Consider the following 19269-nt stretch of genomic DNA (forward strand, 5'->3'; position numbering starts at 1 on the left):
TTAGCGTGTATCCACAGGCATTTGATCACCTGATATAGCCTAGCATTTTCATTTCTAATGACGCAGAAGTCTAGTTAACTTGTTCACATTTACACTTCTTATCTCTCATCACATTCACTCAACCAATCTTTAAAAACACACATTTTGTCAGGATGTGGGAGGGCCAGAAGCCAGTGAGGGGACATGGCCCTAGTGAGGGGACATGGCCCTGACAAGCAGATGTGCAACAACAGTAAGAGTGGTGCTCCAGTCCAATAGACAGTGCTTAGGCACGCCACGTGCCAATCTGTCCAAATTAGAACCATCAGCGAATCACAGAACACAGTTCTGAATCATCCTGCAGCTTAGCTGGGGAGGCTCTGGGACTGTTCTGATGAACAGAGGTCACCCAAGGACAGGGACACACACACACACACACACACACACACACAGAGTGACCAGAGACTGAACTCCTCCCCAGCTAATGGCCAGATGAAGGCCCCAGAAAAGGCCACCTATCATCCCTGCTGCTCATTTGGGCCTTTCCCAGGCAAAGCTTTGCTGGCAGTTCTTTTGATTATCTTCCAACTATCTCTGATGAGAGGAAAACAGACAGACCATAGGCACAGACGTGGCATGTGGGTTCAGGTGTGTGTGTTGTTTGGTGTCTATTCTTATAAAGAAACCAGTCCTCAATTGACTGGTATAGATGACCTCGGATTCCAGAGCACTCATAGTTGAAGGCTTGCCGACTATTTTCACAAAAATATTCAGAGAACATGTACTTTCCAGCAAAACAAAAAAAGTGGCTAGTGGCTAATTAAGCATCTCTTTTGGGCTAAGGCGTAGGATCACATCCTGTCATCTGTCTAATTTAAAACCTCACAACCTTCAAGCTGTCTGCAGGGCTCCACAGTATTGTTAACTATTACTTGAGAGCCCTAAATACTTTCATAACATGAATAAAGATGGCAGTTGCATCTCTAAACAACTGTGCTAGAGGCCCCTGCAGGATGAGATGTGGATTCCTGGGGGTATGGCGCCCTCCCTCAGGTGGGAAGTGATTGTCCCAAGTGAATCCCAGCACCATGCCTGACTCAGGACCCCTGCAGCCTGCACTGCACTTTTGGTTCAGAGATCCACTGTAGTGACAGCATCTTGCCAAACCTTCCATGATGCTGTCTCTTGAGTCCATGGAGCAGTTTATTGCTATAACTACATACTGCTTAGGAGACATTCATTTATAGATTTGTTTTTATGTGTTTGAATATTATGCCTGCATACATGTGTATGAATTATGTGCATGTAGAGCCCACAGAGGTCAAAATAGGGTGTCAGATACCCTGAAACTAAAGTTATAGACTGTTGTGAGTAACCGTATGGGTCCTGGGAATTCAACCTGGATCCCCTGGAAGATTTGCTAGTGCTCTTAACCACGGACCCAGCCTCTCTCCATCTCCTTAAGGAGACCTTTCTAAGGTGAGTGAGTTTCAGCCTCCCCTTCCATCTAAAAGGGAGTCTAAGGTGTATCAGTCCACAGTACGGGGCAGAGGCAGTGTGCTGACAGCTGATAAAGTCCAAGGTCACGAGCCAGTGCTTGTGTTCTGAAAATTGCTCGGCTATTTTCCTTTTTTTTCCATTTTTAAATTTATTTTTTAAAAAACCAAACTTATCTTTTTTCATTATACATACCAATCCAAGTTCCCACTCCTTTCCCTCCTCCCATTCCCTCCACATACCCTCCCACCCCACCCCCAATCCAATCCTCAGAGAGGGTAAGGCTCGTTGCTTTGGGGAAGGACCAAGGCCCTCCCTACTATATCTAGGCTGAGCCAAGGTATCATCTAAAGAGAATAGGTTCCCAAAAAGCCAGAGCATGGAGTAGGGATAAATCCTGGTGCCGCTGACAGGGCTATTTTCTAACTTTTGTGGGTAGATGGTGGGTGGGTACATTTTCTCCCAAGGCTGTCTCAGGGACTCAAAGTGAACCACTGACCTATAGTCCCCGAATTCTAATCTGGGAGGATCAATGTGCAAGAATGGGTAGGAAATGGCTAACCTGGACAGTAGTTGCCCGGGTGACTTATTTAAGCAGATATGAGTACATGGCATGATGCTACCATTTCATCCTTCCCTTATAAGATAGATAATTGGATGAAAAGTCCAGAAGCTGAGCTGAGTTGCATCTAGTGGCTGCTTTTGTAAACAGAGACAGCAGATGCTAGGAGACAGGCAGTGTCGCAGTCATATTTGGGGCATAATTTCACAGTCTCCGTGAAAGTCTGGCTTCTGTAATTGGCCGAGGCTCAACTGCTTGGCTCCAGGAGACAACTCCTGTTACATTCAGTCTGCTGGAACATCCAGCCAGGCCAAAGTTCACTGTTTACAGAAGGACCAAAGTCTCTGTTTAAGGGTTCTGTGGTGATTGGGTTGTAGTTTGGAGTCTCGCAGTTTCAATATCCCGTAAGCAGAAGAAAACCCTATGGATGGGGATGGAGTTATGCTCAGTGGTTAAGAGTACTTACTGCTCTTCCAGGGGACTGGAGTTCGGTTCCCAGCACCCATGTCAGGTGGCTCAGAACCGCCTGTAACTCCAGCTCCGGGGAATCTAGTGCCCTCTTCTAGAATCTGCCAGAACTCACATGCAGGCACATATGAACATGCACACATACATAAATAAAAATAACAAATTTTTTAAAACAAGGAAACACGAGAGATGGCGGGCGCACAAGTTCAGCAGTAAGAGGACAGGCCTGTAAACATGATGGGATGCTATAAAGCTCTTTTGGTTTTAAAATGAAAGCGGCTTTCATGTGATTTTTCTATAGCTGGTTACAGTGAACATTTTGAATGGGGAAGAGGGCAAGGAAAGTCCGCAATGAAGCATCACCGGTGCCCATTTCTGAGAAGTGTAATTTAGGAACATTTAAGATCAGCTGGGGCTGGTCTGTGACCTTCATGGCAAAACCTGTGTTCCTAGCCTCCCATCACTCCCTCAGCTGCCACCCTGCCGCTGGGGCCTTGCAGACTTTGAGTCTCTGTGTCCTCTGTAGCTTACTCCCCTGGAGAGAAGGCTTGAGGACCATGGTGGCTGTCTCTCTGGAGATGAGCCCGTTTCCTAGCCAGCCATGCTGGGATGTTGAGCTGAGCCGAGTGAGAAAACGGGCAGCACCAGACGTCACACATGTAAAGCACCCAGGAAGCCTAGCAGGCCCCACTACCGGGAAAGGGCTCTACTGTGTGAGACAAGCATCTTTTAAATGTGGTTTTTTTTTTTTTAAAAAAAAAAATAGGTTTGGTGATAACTGCCATTAATACAGATACCCTGAGGCAAGAGGCCAGCCTGGGTTACCTGACTGAGACTCTGCCATGAAATTATATGTGTTAGTGTGTATATACATACATATATTCGTAATGCATATATGAAGACAAATTATACATCTACATGCATACACACACAGGAGGTGGTTACATGGCTTGCAGCTGCTGCCCCACTGTGGGGAAGTAAGGAAAAAGATTCCAGAGCTCTGTGTGGTGCAGGACACAACCCTCTAGGGGGAAATGTGGGGCAGGGGTGAGAGTGGGGGTGTGTTCAATGTCAAATCACACTGGAGATCTGAGACCACATCAAGGTACTGTAAGGAGAGAAAATGAGTAAGAAACAGAGAAATGGCACCACAGAAACGCTCAGTCAGAAGATGCTACAAAGGCTCTGTACAATAGACCTGAAAAACATAACAAAAAACAAACAAGCAAAAAAAAAAAAACTGGATAAGAAGTACATACATCCAAGTTAGAAAAAAAAAATACACAACTGATGTGTCAGGACACATGAATTAGAAGTGAAATTTTATAAATATAGATCTAGAAGAAACATGAGCATATGAGTCCAACAACTAATACCTTATGAGGAATTGAAGGAGAGACTAAGAAAAGAATATAAACAAAGTGGGGGAAAAAAGGCTTTAAAGAAAGCAGGTAGATACTGAAGATGAGCTGCGTTACTCTGACGTAAGGGCAGTGGGGGTTCCTGAAGATGATGGAGACATAAAAGCAGGCTACAGAGACACGACACTTAAGAAGAATGTGGCTATGTTTTAGAAGGAAGCAAGGGCTACTGAGGTTGCTCAGAGGGTAAGAGCACTTGCCATTAAGGCTGGCAACCCGAGTTTGGTCCCCGGAACCCACATAGTGGAAAGACAGAGCTAATTTCTACAAATTGTCAATTTAACCTTCACACTTGCAACGTAGCACGTGCCTCCTGCCCAAATAGAAGTAAATAAATAAATGTAATTTTAAATTTTACTTATTAATTTTGTGTGTGTTCATGTGTTTGTCTGAGCTTATATGCACCACATACGTACAAGAGCCAGTGGAGACCAAAAGAGGGTATTGGATTCTCCTGGAGCTGGAGGTACAGGCAGTTATGAGTCTTATTGTGGTGCTAAGACTCCAACCTGGGTCCTCTGCAAGGGTAGTGAGCTTTCTTAATTTTTGAGACACAAAAAAGGTTTTGCGAAGGAAACTGCTTATTGAAAGAGCAAGACCCAGACCAGCAACTCCAGTGTGTGCTCTAGTAACACAAAAGAAACTGCAGGTGCCAATGCACACTGTCCGTGAAGCGAAGGAGACTTCACCATGGTGAGGGATAACAGAGCAACTACGGATGCAGAGAAGAATGAGCAGCAAGTGTACGCCGAGGGGCTTGTGTCTGACAAAGTCTGCATCCGATCACGGAGGGGACATCTTGCAAGAATTCAGGTGGCATCATTCCTGCAGCTGCTCCTAAGGCTTCTTCAGACCCTGAAGTGGACAGGGCCACCAACCGGGCTATGTGTGTGGGATCCAGAGTCCCTCTGTGAGTTAGACCCCAGTGAAGGTGATGTCATAGAAGCCACCTGTGACTTGTGCTTAGGCAGCCTGCCAGGTTTGACCTGTCTAAATCTGTTGGGAATTATGGGGTATTTTGAGATTTAGAAAGTACTTTGAGATTCCTGGGGGCGGGGAGAAAGAACGAGGGGAGAGTGTTTGAATGGCCGTGGTGTTGGCCATGTGGTGAGGGTGCAACCGCACAATGGGGGCGTACAGAAAGTGCAAGAGCACCAGCCATTCGTGGTTATCACACCCAGTGGTGTCAGTGCCAAATCTACCGAGTCCTGGAACAGTTGCCTATATAATGTGGGGATGGGGAACGAGTGATTACATCACCTCCTGATTCCTTGAGAACAAAAGTGCTCAGTGTGAAAGAACAGAGATTCCGCTGTGCGCAGGGTGCTAGGCAGAAGTTCTGTGGGCCTGACTTTGAACTTAATGTTGATGTGGACTTGTAAGGTGTATGTGCATGTGACACACACACACACACACACGCATACATGCATACACACATACATACATATATCAGTAACCTACCCAGTAGGAATGAGCAGTCCTGGAACCTTGACTGTGACCTTGAAACACCACTTTCTATGAAAATGAAAAGCACTCAGAGCAACTAGAGATAAGCCAAACAAACCTGGACCATGCCACATTCTACAGTTTGGGAAACTACTTGGCTCTCAATAAGAGGATTCAAGAGCCTCCTGAAGAGGCATTCGCTGGCCACAACTCCAACACTCTAAGCCTCACTGAAGATGAGATTTACAAAGAACTGAGGCCCATCAAGTATGCTTGAATCCCTGTGCACCTCAGGAAACAGTTAGTTGGTACTCCATGGTTGGCAGGGAGCCAGTTTATTATCACACAACTGAGTAATTAGAGGAAAGAATCAATTGTTTATCTTGCTTTCTCACCACAACCAAACAGCAGCTGAAGGAAGTTCCCCCACCCTCCCCCAACCCTGAGTGAAGTAACCTCCCTCCTATTGCATGGTTCAGATCTCTCAAGAAGGCCAGAAGAACCAGCAGAAAAGGAAAAGTCATGGTATGAGAATCCGAGGCAGACCCTGGCAGGCATTGGTGGCTGCCTTATGTCTGAGAAGACTGTAGCGTTTCTCACAGTTTAACACCCCTGATGCCAGTCTCTGCCGACTGCAGGGTTCTGTGGGAGTCAAGTCCTGTGATGATTCAAATGATTATGAACTTGGCTAGACGGAGGGACACCTGTATCAGTAAAGCATACCTCTGGGCGTGTCTGTGAGGGTGTCCAGAGCCAGGGGGAATGAGGACAGCAGCTAAGAAAAAAAGCTGAATGTCAATCTGAATGTGGATGGTATTTCCCAGTAGCCTTTGATCAGGAGGCACAGAGGAACAAAAGTGGAAGGCAGAAACTGGCCAGCATGGACTTCTGTCCACTGTGGGGTCATTCACTCTGCTCTCCCACCTGTCTCTCCCCAACTATGATGCTCTTCCTCCACACACACAGGCCTAGAAGCAACGGAGCCAAGTGACTGTGGACTTAAACCCCTGACATTGTGAGCCAAGATGATCGGCTCCACCCCTCCCCCACCGCCTCCCTGGCATGTCTGTCTTTAGCCAGCTTCCCAGAATTCCAGGAGAGCTAGCTACCCTTTGTGTTGAGCCTTGAAGTTGCCTACTAGCATTTCTCCAGGGCACGGAGGAGTCTCCCAGGATTCTCCAGGGCCTAACTTCTGCTCAGTTTTCATGACTGTCCTGGGATGGGTGTCCCACTCTGCCACATGCTTTGTTGGAAGCTAGTGGCCCAGCCTGAGCACTGTGGGTGCTTTGGGAGGGGCAGGAGAGTAGAGGGCGTCTGGTGATTGGCTGGATGATAACCAAGTGTTCCACACATGCGGCACAGGCCTTTTCTCCATGGCAAAGTCTCAGGCCCTGGACAGAAGTAAGCCCCTGTCTCCAACAGCTTAAAGGTGGGGTAGAGCTTCACTCCACTTCGGGCTGTTTGGCTCACACTGCTCTCCGCTCTCCATAATCTTCTCTGTGATACAGGATGCACTTATTTCTCTTTGCTCTTTCCCATTTTGGAACGTTTTCATGAGGTCTGACCATGTATCTGCTGAGAGAACAGAGCCAGGCTCCTGGGAGACTCCTCTGTTCTCCTGAGTCCATAGATACTGGTGTTGGTTCTGACCTACCATGTCCCACTCAGGACTTGATGCACCCACGGGTCCTAACCCCCAGGAGAAACTGGCTATTCCTGCCCCACCCAGCCATTCATTCTTCCTTCCTTTAAACATATAGAATGTTCTGGAATCATCCAAAGGAACCATGAAGGAAGAGAAGGACTTTCTTTAGATAATTCAGAGACACTATGTGGTGGCTCATACCTGTAATCTCGTCACCTTTGGGATGAGGCAGAAGAAGGGGAAGATCTCTGTGAGTTCAAGGCTAGCTTGGACTGCATAGCTCCAGGCCAACCTCAGCTACAGTGTGAGAGCCTGTCTCAAAAAACTCAAACCAAACAAACCACAGATTTTTTTTTCATATCTGGGATTTGATTAAAACTGGAAGAGGAGGAGGCACACATTAAATGGGCAGGTGGGAGGGAGTTAGGGAGCCGGTTGCCTATTTGCTCTAATTTTCAGTAATGGTTTATTCAGCAAAACAGAAACCCACATTGTCGGATGGCTGCCTACTGTCCAGTATGCAGGAGGGACAGTCTGTGAGAAGACAATAGGGTCACCAGCCCTGGTGCCAGCTGTGAGTCAGTGTCACATGCCTGTCCTGTGGGGATGCAGCAGCAAACAGCCCCGAAAAGTTGCCTCTGGTGGGAGAGGAAGGAAGGCCAGCCACAGAGACAAATCAGGAACAGTTTGGATCTTAACTATCCCCAAAGACCCCTGTGTTAGAGGTTTTGTCCCAAGATCATGGCACTGATGTAAGCTGGAGGAGCCTTTAAAGTAGGCTTGGGCCGAGGATAAGCTCAGCAGGGAAATGCCTGCTGTGCAGGTGGAGTGAGCAGCTTTGCTGCTGTTCGGTGGTGACGGGTAAGGAAAGTAGGAGCCTAGAAGGTGGCTCTAGCAAGAGTCTCCCCAAAGAATATAAGGAGAAGAAATAGAAGATTGGGGAGCATGCGAGGACTAAGTAGGCAGCCAGCACAGGAAGGACTCACAATTGGCTGCTATGGAAAAGTAGGAAATACTAGTCACTCCAGAGCTGGTGCCCACTGTGGCCACGAGAGCCTTGAAGGCAATCAAGACCTGGGGAAGCTGTTTGAAAAAATTCAGTATACAGTGACTGTTTCAGGGTCCCAGCAGGGAGCAGGTGGATCCCCAGCTGGGTCGTTGGGATCCATAGAGGCCCAGTCTTCCAGAAGTGGGTATGAGAATATGCGTGCCCACTGTAAGCAGGAAGTTGATCAGAACAGCAGCAGCCTAACCCTCCCCCGACGGTGGGATGCAGGGGGCTGTGACACCATGCCCATATCCTGCTGGATCACCACTGGCTGATCCCCCTAAAGGGGCTTAGAAAGCCAGGATAGTCTTCAGGCACAAAGCAGGCTGCAGGTCCCTCTGGGTGCAGGTGATGGGGTGTAGCCCTCAGTGTCACCAAGTAAATTGGCCCTTGGAGATCTGAGAGTCAGGACCAGAGAGAAAGAAGAGTGTTTGGGGACCAGTGTATGTGGGTGCCTAGAGCCCTGGGAAGCAGCAGAAAGGAAAGGGGTTGGTTGGGCTGCAGGTCCCCTCTGGATTGAGTGTCCAGAGAGGCAGAGACTACAGAACTGAGGCAGTATCTGATGTGGGAGCAGCTAAGAGGGGCCTGTAGGTCTCGAGGAGGGACGCAAAGTCAAATGCTGCCAGGTGGACAGACCACTGTGGACTCCACATTGTGGAGCTTGGTGGCTTCATCTGCTCATCAGAGAGAACTGGGACTCTGCATGGTGAAGGCAGAAGGTAAGCGCCATGGACCACAGGGGAGCTCTTCAGTTCTTCAGCCATGGTACAGACAGGGCAGATGGGAATTTTAGCCATTATCCATTACATATCCATCATATAGTACTTGCTATAGTGGGGTAACCACTCAATCAGAGCCCCAAATCATCTGGATGAACACGAAGCACATGGTCACATTGTTTCCAAAATGTAGACTCGAGGTGTCATCTAGAAAGACAGCCTGGCTGCTAAGAGGTGTCCCCATTCACCATAGAAGGTAAGTACAGCAGGTACACTGTTTGTGTGAAGAAATAGAACCTGGAGGGAGGGAGCAGAAACTAGCTTGAAGGCTCTACAGAGGCACAGAACTGCCGGTGCTCCTCCACTGCTCCTGGGGGGGCAATGTCCATTGAGAAGCTCCCCGTGTGCTCAGCTTCCTCCTAGAAGGACCTGGAACAGATTTCCATGGGCAGACCCTGTCCACAGCCTGGACCTCTTGGGCTACAGTGTGACAGTGCAGGGCCATGTATGCTGCAGGGCCAGCATGCACATCCACACCCTCCACCAAGCAGGGTGACTTCTGTTTTAATTGACGTTTTAATTGACAGTTAAAAGCACATTTGGAAGTCAAGTAGCCCCTAAGTTTGCAGAAAAGCAATCCTTTATGTGTGCACGCATGTTTCAGCCGCTGCAGATGTTCAGGGCTCCAACCGCCTCAGTCTTGCCTGTCTTTCAGGTCAGCAAAGTGGAACGGGAGAAGAGCCAGGAGCTGAAGCAGGTGCGCGAACACGAGCAGCGAAAGCACGCGGTCCTGGTCACTGAGCTCAAGACCAAGCTGCACGAGGAGAAGATGAAGGAGCTGCAGGCAGTGCGGGAGGCGCTGTTAAGGCAGCACGAGGCCGAGCTGCTAAGGGTCATCAAGATCAAGGACAATGAGAACCAGCGGCTGCAGGCGCTTCTCAACACCCTGCGGGACGGTGCACCTGACAAGGTGAAGACGGTGCTCCTGTGCGAGGCTAAGGAAGAGGCCAAGAAGGGCTTTGAGGTAGAGAAGGTCAAGATGCAACAAGAGATATCAGAGCTCAAGGGGGCCAAAAAGCAGGTGGAGGAGGCACTGACAATGGTCATCCAGGCTGACAAGATCAAGGCCGCGGAGATCAGGAGTGTCTACCATCTGCACCAAGAAGAAATTGTTCGCATCAAGAAGGAGTGTGAGCGTGAGATCCGCAGGCTGGTACGTGGCTGCTGGGCAGGTGGGAAGGTGGGCAGCAGGGCACAACTCTGGTCCCTCCCCAGGCCGTTCTCTCCGCTCACGTACCTCGTACCTCTCACCCTTCCTATTAGTTCTGTGGACTCCAGAGGTGCAGGAGTGCAGAGCCAGGTAGGCAAGACCCCATCTGCCCCTCCATCTCAGCCAGCAGTTCCCCTGATCCCCAATAGAAAATTTTCAAGTCATAATGCCTGACCTCCCCACTGTGGCTGTGGAGGTGTTCCATGTTAATCCAGGAGCCAGGTGAGACTCATACACTGATGGCAGAAGGATTCTGAGCTGCTGGATGCCAGATCAAGACAGGAGAGGGGTCTTCATGTTGGTGAGAAGCCTAGAGCAGCTTTGAGATTCCTGTGCCATGCGTACCTCTAGGAAGACAATGCCCTAGGCATGACCCTGTGAGATGGTCAGTTGTACTCATTGGCTGGAAGCATCTGTGTATCCTAGGAAGCCCACAGACCAGGCATCCTGAGGCAAGGACTGGGCCAGCCAGTGTTCTCAGGCCCAGTGCTAAAAGCAGAAGAGAACATTCAGGAGTTATGAAGGAATGGGTTGGGTGTGACTCCTCTCTTGGAAAGTGTGTTTGTCAGGGATGTGGGGAATAGTGGAGTTCTACCCGAGAGGCACAGCCATTTGCCTCATCTTACACTTCACCAGGACAGTGTTGGTTACTTTCTATTGATGTGGTAAGACACCATAACAAAGGAAACTTATAAAAGAAAGGGTTTATTTGAGCTTACAGTTCCTGGGGAATAATCGTCCATGGTGGCAGAATGGAGGTTAGCAGGTAGCAGGCCCGGAGCACCAGCTGGGAGCTCACATTTCAAACCACAAGAAAAAGTGCCCTGGAGATGGTGAAAAGCTTTAGAAATCGCAAGCCTGTCTCCAGTGACATACCTCCTCCTATAAGGCCACACCCCCAATTCCTTCCCAACCATCCACCATCTGAGGATCAACTATTCAAATGCCAGGGACTTATTATGAAGGACATCTCATTCAAATCACCAGAAGGACTCAGGTATCCTAGGCATTAAGGCACTCCTTAGTAGGATGTAGCCGTATTTCTAGTTAGGGTACCCAGGCAGTCATCCTTCCTCCACTTCCCTGGGTTTCTGGTGTCCAGAGACATGCTACAGGCCACACCACTTCACGGAATTTAAGGAGATGGCAGCGATTTTCTGGACATCACCGGAAAGAGGAATGTAGGCATTGCGAAGGAAACATGGCTTTGCCATGATGAACACAGGGTGTCTGCCCTATTCCTAACCTGAAAGCCCCGCCCCTTTCCAGAATGTCCCCTGCTCCGATACCCCTACCCCTCTCTATCTGTCCAGAACCATATGTTGTCATTGTCTTTAATGACCCCCGGATGTGGTCTGACCATACGATGTCACATGGTGTGGCTCTGCCCTGGCCTGTCTATCTGGGGAAGTGGGGGGAGCTGACGGCAGACTGCTGGGGGAATGCACTCTGCCTGCTCCACCCGCCCTTTCCTTTGTCCTGCTTGGAGATGGCGTCCTAGAGTCCGTAGCAGAGGAAGGCAACCTCACTTCTCCACAAAGCTTGTAAGAAAATAACTGTGCTCCACAGTCCCCTCCCACTCTGGTTTGGGTCCCTAGCGGCAAAAACTTGTGACCTCTCCAGCTGGTGGCCCTAGACTTTATCCCAGACTCTCACGGTATGTCTGAGCTGTTTCTCCCCTTTAGTCTATGCTGCCTCCTGCACGCAATGCCCCCCTCCCAAAGTGCTGTGCCTTCGTTGCTCCCAGCTCTACTTCACCATAGTGTACCGGGTACATCTCAGCAGGAAGTAGACGGTGTGTCCTCTGAGAAACCCCCAAGGAAAGCTAGAGAAAGATGAGGAGGAGAGTCCTGGGTCTGATGAGTCTGGGGCTCATCACTGGGTCTGGCCACTGGGGCTCCAGATCCAGAGGGAAGGGCAGCGCTCAGCACAGGAGAGCATCAGGGGCAGGACCCAGTCAGCTCCTGTCAACTCCCAACCCAAGAGGGAGCAGGGAGCACGTGTCCAGATGGCTCACCTCCCACTGGCCCACAGACCCAGAGGAGACCAGTATGGAGGAGCAGGTGGGACCATTGCAGGGAGGACCAGTTCCCCCATCCAGAGTAGGAGCAGGTGGGACCATTGCAGGGAGGACCAGTTCCCCCATCCAGAGTAGGAATTGAGTCTAAGACCTCACACATACTAGGCAAACAGTATTACTGATCCACATCCCTAGCTCTCCACCTTTTGGGTTACAGAGCCTGACAGGAAGGTAGAGAGAAGATGCAGGGGGCAGAGAGCATCCAGGGGGCAGCTCTATCTTGGCTGAGGGAAGGATATACAGTTCCATTCCTGCTGCTGAGAGTTACAGACAGTGCCTCAGGGTCCATCCCATTGTACCGTGTAGCTCACACATCTGTATGTTTTCCTTTGAGGGTTTTTTTTCCGCTTAGTTTCCTAAGTGTCTGTGTCACTAATGCATGACACATTTCCAGTAGAATGGTGAACCTCTCAATGCTGTCAAAAAAAATCGGAATTTCAGCCATTTGCCTTTGAGGTTCAGCCTCAAAGCACCGCATCTCCTTCTGTCTCTTTACAAGCTAAACAGTGCACAGCCAGACAGTGCTGGACCTTTCTTCGTTACTCAAATCCCCTGCCCTGTTCCCCACCAGCCCTACCTTCTCCTTGCGCTTAGGACACCTCTGCAATGACGCTGTGCTGTGTGGATAGCACAGGCATTTGCTCATCTACTCCAGGCAGGCCGGCACTCTCTCTAACTGTCCTCAGCTGGGGAAACCTGCTGTCTGTGTCTAAATCTCCTTCTTGCCTCTCATCTCCCCTCCCCCATCTGCTCACCAGAAGTTGGGCCTTTGAATTCACACTGAACTTAATATTTTTCTCCCGACCTTGGTTTTCTGTTCTATTTTTTAGGAAGCACCCTCAACTTCCCTGCTTATTTCAATTATTCTAAGTGTCACAGGTACTTGCTCTCTGAAGTAAACGCCTTGGCTCCCTCTCCCCTCTCAGCCATGTAAGAGCAGCACTTCTCTGAGAATGTTCCACTTTCAAAGGTTCAGCTCCTTTCTTATCTGTTCCATGGCAGAGGCCCTGTCCACTCCTGGCTTTCCTGTTGAACAATTCTCTTAGCCTCTCCTTTACAGACCAGCTGGGGAAACACACTGTGCGTGTGTGTGTGCGTGTGTGTGTGCATGTGTGCCTCTGTGTGTGTATGTGTGTGCATGCATGCCTGCGTGCGCGCGCGCGCGCGCGCGCGCGCGCGCGCGCGCGCGCGTGTGTGTGTGTGTGTGTGTGTGTAAGTAATGTGTAAGGGCTCTGATACCAGGGTCTCTAAAGTGAACTTTCCAAAATTACACAAGTGGGCAATGGTATTTTTTTTTCTTTTCAAAGAAGAATTCCAGTCACTTTAGTTGGGAAAAGAAAAGCTAAAATCATCAGGAAGGAAAACAATAATTAAACATTTTACTGCAGGTGAAGTGACTTTATGTGTCAAATATTCCAATAAATACACAAAAATAGGACAGAAGATGTAGCTCAGTGGTGGAGTTCTTGCTTCACATGCTCCAGGTCCTGGGTTCAGTTTTATTCCCAGAACACGTTAAACTGAATAAGAAACAAGAGCCTATACAACCCAGAGATGTCTCTCAGACGTAGTGTTCTCCATGATCATCATCCTCTCCACAGAGCCATAGAGTATCCAAGTGGAAGATACGCACATGGCACACCTACAATACGGCACAGTCCCCAGAGGCCCTGGCGTTGTAATGAAAGGACAGTCGGGAAATAAGTTTTCCTGGTTCAAAGTATCCCAGCATTTTCCCCTAGAGAATCCATAGTCACTCTGGAAAATACTCTGTGCCTGTCATTTTATACACACCCTATTGACAAGGCCAGTACTTCACTCTTGAGACCATGGCCCAGAGTCCAAGAGCTCTCTGGTCATCCAATCCAGTCCAACACCAAAGGGCCTTGGGTTTGTTCCAACTGCTGCATTACTCACGATCCCCACCAGGTGTCACTGTTGGAGACCATTGGTAGGTTCATGCTGGGATGGGGATTTGCTTCTGACCCTTGACCTCAGCTGCGTGCATAGCCACTGGAGGCACAACTTGCTTCTTCCCTACTCCCGAGTCCACTTTCACACACTGCTTCCAGAGACTAGCCATAGATAAATTGTACAATTTGATGACATAATGAAAATCCCAGAGAACAGTCTTGACCAGGAGGCATGAGGCGCTAGAGCAAGCCAGTGTGGCCCTGGGTCAAGTCACTGTTACCTAGGAGTCCAGAAGCTAGGACTAAGGCTCTGGGTGTGGGGCAACCTCTTGTGACACTGGCCAGTGGGGGCCTCCTTATTGATGGGGTCTCAGAACTGCCTATATCCCTCGGCCCCTAGTTTATAAGAGGATCCTGCTTTCTGAAACCTAACTGAAGTTGGGCTGACTCTCTAGACTCCACAGAAGCCTCTGGGGTGGGCATCAAGCATATAACAAGAAGACTTTGAAGGTCGCCTTAGAAGGGTGGGGCCCAGGTGCTGTCGCTTGGGGAGAGAGGGCAAGAGCTTGGTATGGACAAAGAGTCCGAGGTATTTCTGAGGATACCAGAGATAGGAGCTGTCTAGAGCAGAAACTGAAGCAGGGCAGAGCAAAGGAGGGGGGGATGTCACGTATAGACAGGCTAACCCCAGGGGCTGAGCACAGGGCTGAGAGTGGCTTTGGATCAGAGAGAAGTGGAAGAATCCCTGAGTCCCACCCAGTCCCACCCAGTTCAGCACAGATGTTGTGTACAGATGTTGTACACCCAGTCTGAGTACAGATGTTGGCTGGGGCTTTGACCTAGAGACGGGGCAATGGCCTCTGTGGGCCCAGCAGGCCAGAGAAATCTTGTTCCTAAGTCCCAAGGCAGCAGACCAGCTCAGCTTACTCATGCAGGGAGATAGGAGCTGCACAAGGCAAGATAAGCTGGGACTCTAGGGACTGTCCCTGTGGAGAAACCTTGGCTACAGTTACATTTGAGAACATTTAACTGTCTCTGTTCTTTGCGCTATCTGGCAGAGACTGCCATTTCTTCACTGGGCACACTGACTAGCAGGGAGCCTTAGACCAGTGCGGTGAGACAAAGGCCAAGAACCCAGGTCAGGAGTGATGCTGCTGGAGGAAGTGGGCCTTGGGAGCTCTTCACAGACTGATGTCACCCATCCATGTGTCATCTAAGATAGAGTGTATGAACAGGGGCCGTGGCCCCAAAGAGGACTGGCACATCAATCAGTGGACAGGGCTATAGCTAGGGCTGCTGTGGGGGCATAAACCTAGGAATCCTGCTGAAGTCCAGGCCCTGGGGCAGAACACAGTGGACCAAAATTCCATCCCCAAGTATTCTGGGTGGGATAACTGGGCTGGGGATGGAACTGAGAAGGTTCCAGGTAATCTTAGAACCACCATAGCAGGCTTATAATAATTTGAAGCTCTGTCTCTCTGCTTTGGCCAGTGGCATTGTCCAAGGATAATTCAAGTCTATTTGAGGTAGTGCTCAGAGTAGGTGCTCGGCTGATTGTCACATTCTGAGCCAGGGCTAGGCTGAGCCACACATGCCATCAGAGCCAGCAGAGTGCTGACCCCAGGGCCCTAAATGATGGGCTAGGATGTGGCCTTGTAGAACTCAGGAGCCTCAGAAAGGCTGGTGGAGAAAAGACAGAAGAAAGCATGGCCAAGGTGTCATCAATAAACACCTGAGACACATTTGTCTCGGGTGCATGGTGTGGCTTGTGACGGCAAGGACTCGAGACTCCTATCTGCGTTCAGCGGTCTTCTCACTTGTGACTAGAAAGTCACAGTGTGGGGAGTGAGGATTGAGAACTGTTTGTCCACCTCTGCCCTTCATGGGAGTTCGTCAGCCAGACCCTCTCTGGTAACAGGTGGGACCTGTATGACTCTATTGGTTTCATCTGTGCACAGCCTACTGCGTGCTCCCGGGTAAACCAGTCCCCGGTGGCTTTCTTGACCAAATTTTCAGTAATGTCACAGCGAAGTAGAAGGGATGGGGAATCTCATGCTCAAAGGTTCTGGAACATGCTGCACAGGCTCACTGTGATCTCAGATGGGGACAACTCCCACCTCACAGCCCTGCCTTCCTCAGAGCCTCCAGCCCATGATGCACTGAGGGCAGGGCTGTGCTGAGCACTGGAGCATCCGTGCAGGGTCGCCCTCGAGTCTGGGAGGGTTCTGCTGTGCAAGCACACAGCAGTTGCACGCAGAGTGCATTTTCTAAAATGCAACCCCGGGCTGTTATTCAAAACTATAAAAATAGAGGAATTACAGACAAAAAGCAATTTCCTTTCCATCATAAAAGTCAGTGGTTTACAGTATTAGCCCCTTCTGCAGGCATTAGAGCAGTTAGCTAATGTGCTGTGCTAATACACAGCACTAATGAAAACCCTATAAAAAAGGCTATAAAAGTGAAGTCAATCCCCAAGGCACCAAGCACAGCTGGAGGGTTGGGCCTGGCCTTGAGTTTTCTTGACTTTGTTTCACCAAGGACTTGTGTCTTGTGGGGAGGTATCAGAGAGGTGTGGAGGCCCTCTTCTTCTTGGAACAGGCAGAGTCACTAGTTCCTTTTGGCTCTTTTAACCCGGAGAACGGTTCCATAACTTTTCTCTGTATTCTGGCTAGCACAGCAGCCTTCTCAGTGTGGCTGCCCTGAGCACCCCAGCAGCATCTGTAGATAAGCACAGCTCCTGACAGCAAGGAGGTGCACCTGCCCCGCTGGTTCTTTTCATATGCAATTTATGTGCTGCTTAGACATCCTTTACCCACTCTTGCAAAGCTCCTGTGCCGTTGCCAGACAGACAGGAGACCGTTCCTTCCTGTGGTTCATGTAATATCTGCTTTTGTAAGCCGTATGAAGTGGTTCCTTACTTGCTCTGTGAACGTCTACCATTGTGGAACAAATTTCGGGAAGTCTGCAGCCCTCCGTTAACTGCAGTCTTGTTCTGGCTTGTATCACGTGTCCCTATTGCTTTGGGTTGTTTTTCTGACCCTATCAAATTATGTCTGCTTTTCTACCTGGTGTTAGCACAGCATCTTAATCCTGTCACCGTGAAATAAGTCTTGGCATCTCACCAAGTGTCAATTCTTCAACTTTGCTCTTTAACTCCTACGATATCATCTTAATTTCCCTGTACCATTTAGATCAATCAGTGCATTGGCTTCCACAGAAAAGCATTTCTCCCCACCTTTATAGGTGTAGTCTGATGTCCTGCAGCTTTTCTCTGATTTCTCCAGTCACGCTTCATGTAGCTCTCTCTAGGTCTTGCCTTCTTTTGCTGGGTTTCTTTGTATTTGATATTTGGTGCTATTTGACTTGGCATTGCATTTTTACATTTGAAAAGATATTCCTATATTTTACAGATGACACATAGAAATATCACTGGTTTTAAAACTGATTTTGAACCTTGCAGCCTTCACTTGTAACTCATGTCTGTAGATTGGCTTTGGATTTGCGATGGACAGCCAGGTCTGATGGCACGGGTATATAATCCCAACTACTCAGGAAGCTGAAAGAGGAGGGTTGTGACTTCAAGTTCTGCTTGGACAAGTTAGTGAGAGCCTGTCTCAAAACAAAAAGCAAAAGACGGTCAAGGTTATATCTATGTGACAGAACATTTGCCTGTAAGTGCAAGGCCCTGGGTTTAACCCTCACTACCAAAGAAACCCCATGCCTTTTATGCATGTATTCACATCATCATGGATAAAGACAGCTTGATCCTTCCTTTGCACTAGCGTGCCTTTGATTTCTAGTCTTAGTGCACTGGTTCAGATTACAAGTAGAGTTTTGCAGATTATTTCCGGCTCTGCCCTCTCTCTAACTTCAGGGTAAAGGCACCAGTGCATACTTTCTCCCTAGAGATGCTGTCAGCTGCAGGCGGTTAGGAAAACCCTTGTTGAGAATAGTAACACCCTGAGGCTTTAATTTGCTGAAGACTCTTACCATGAGTGGCTGTGGGGTCCCATCAAGAGCTAACTCAGCATAAACTCAGATGACAGTGTGGGCTTTTTCTTTATCTCATTGAGGAGAGAAATTGCATTCATTGCTTTGCAAATGCAAACTCAACATGACATTCTTGGGATGACCCCTACTTGGGCACGATGCATTGTTTTATCTTTCATTACCACACTGAGGATTCCCTCCCACTTCATTACAGGATTCTTGCCAGGTTGTGTGATCTAAATTTGGCTGACTTTATAAAATGATTTTTAGAAACATCTTCTTTTTTCTACTCTCCTTATGCTTTTTTGAGGGGGTGGGCAGAATTTTGCTCTGTAGTCTAGGCTGACCTTGAACTCACCACTGTATGAGTGCACAGCCTCTTGAGTGCTGGAATTACAGGAGTGGATCACTATCTCTACTTTGAATTTCTTTTATTATTATTAGTCATAGTTTATTTCTTTTTCCAGTGTTTGGTCAAATTCACTAGTGAAGGTCATTGGGACTAGGATTTTCTTTGGGGAATATTTTCAAATTATGAGTTGTTGACAGAGGTTTCTGTCCCACCCAATCCCACAGCCATTCAGTCCCAAAGAAACACACAGAGGCCTACATTAATTATAAAATGGTTGGCCTAATAGCTCAGGCTTTCTTATTAACTAACTCTTACATCTTACATTAATCTGTAATTCTTGTCTGTTTTAGCCACGTGGCTTGGTACCTTTTATCACTGAGGCATTCTCATCTTGCATCCTCTCCATCTGGGTGACAAATGGAGACTGAGCCTTTTCTCGTCCCAGAATTCTCCTCTTCTGGTCACCCCACCTATATTTCCTGCCTGGCTATTAGCCAATCAGCATTTTATTAAACCAATAAAAGTGACAAATCTTTACAGGGTACAAGACCATTGTCCCACAGCAGTGAATAAAATTTATTTAATAAATAGAACCTTTCCATATTTTGTACTTCTTGTGTCAAGTTTAGTAAAAAGATGTATTTCTTAAGGAAAGTGCTCAATTCATATAAATCCTTAAATTGTATTGATATTAAAATTGTTCTTAATATTCTCTGATATATTTTTAATGTCTGAGGAGTCTATGATGGCATGAGTTCTCCTCCTCCCCTCTTCCTATTTCTTCTTTTCCATCCCTTCCTCACCTTCTCCTCTGTCCCTGCTCCACTATTCTGGACCAGTAGAGATTCTTGAATCTGAAATGATGTCTTTCAGAGGGTT

General features: G+C 48.4%; 1 protein-coding gene across 18 annotated transcripts in view; it reads left to right on the forward strand.

Moving 5' to 3' along the window:
• The window catches only part of Jakmip3 (Janus kinase and microtubule interacting protein 3), a 57970-nt gene that overhangs the window by 8534 nt on the left and 30167 nt on the right, over positions 1-19269 (forward strand). For all 18 annotated transcript variants that reach the window (XM_038341823.1, XM_038341831.1, XM_042055256.1 and 15 more), the window contains exon 2: positions 9501-9998. In XM_038341823.1, coding sequence (XP_038197751.1) covers positions 9501-9998 — 498 coding nt within the window. The remainder of the gene's footprint in view (positions 1-9500; positions 9999-19269) is intronic.

The sequence above is a fragment of the Arvicola amphibius genome, chromosome 1 (genome assembly GCF_903992535.2).
Source record: "Arvicola amphibius chromosome 1, mArvAmp1.2, whole genome shotgun sequence".
Taxonomy (NCBI): Eukaryota; Metazoa; Chordata; class Mammalia; order Rodentia; family Cricetidae; genus Arvicola; species Arvicola amphibius.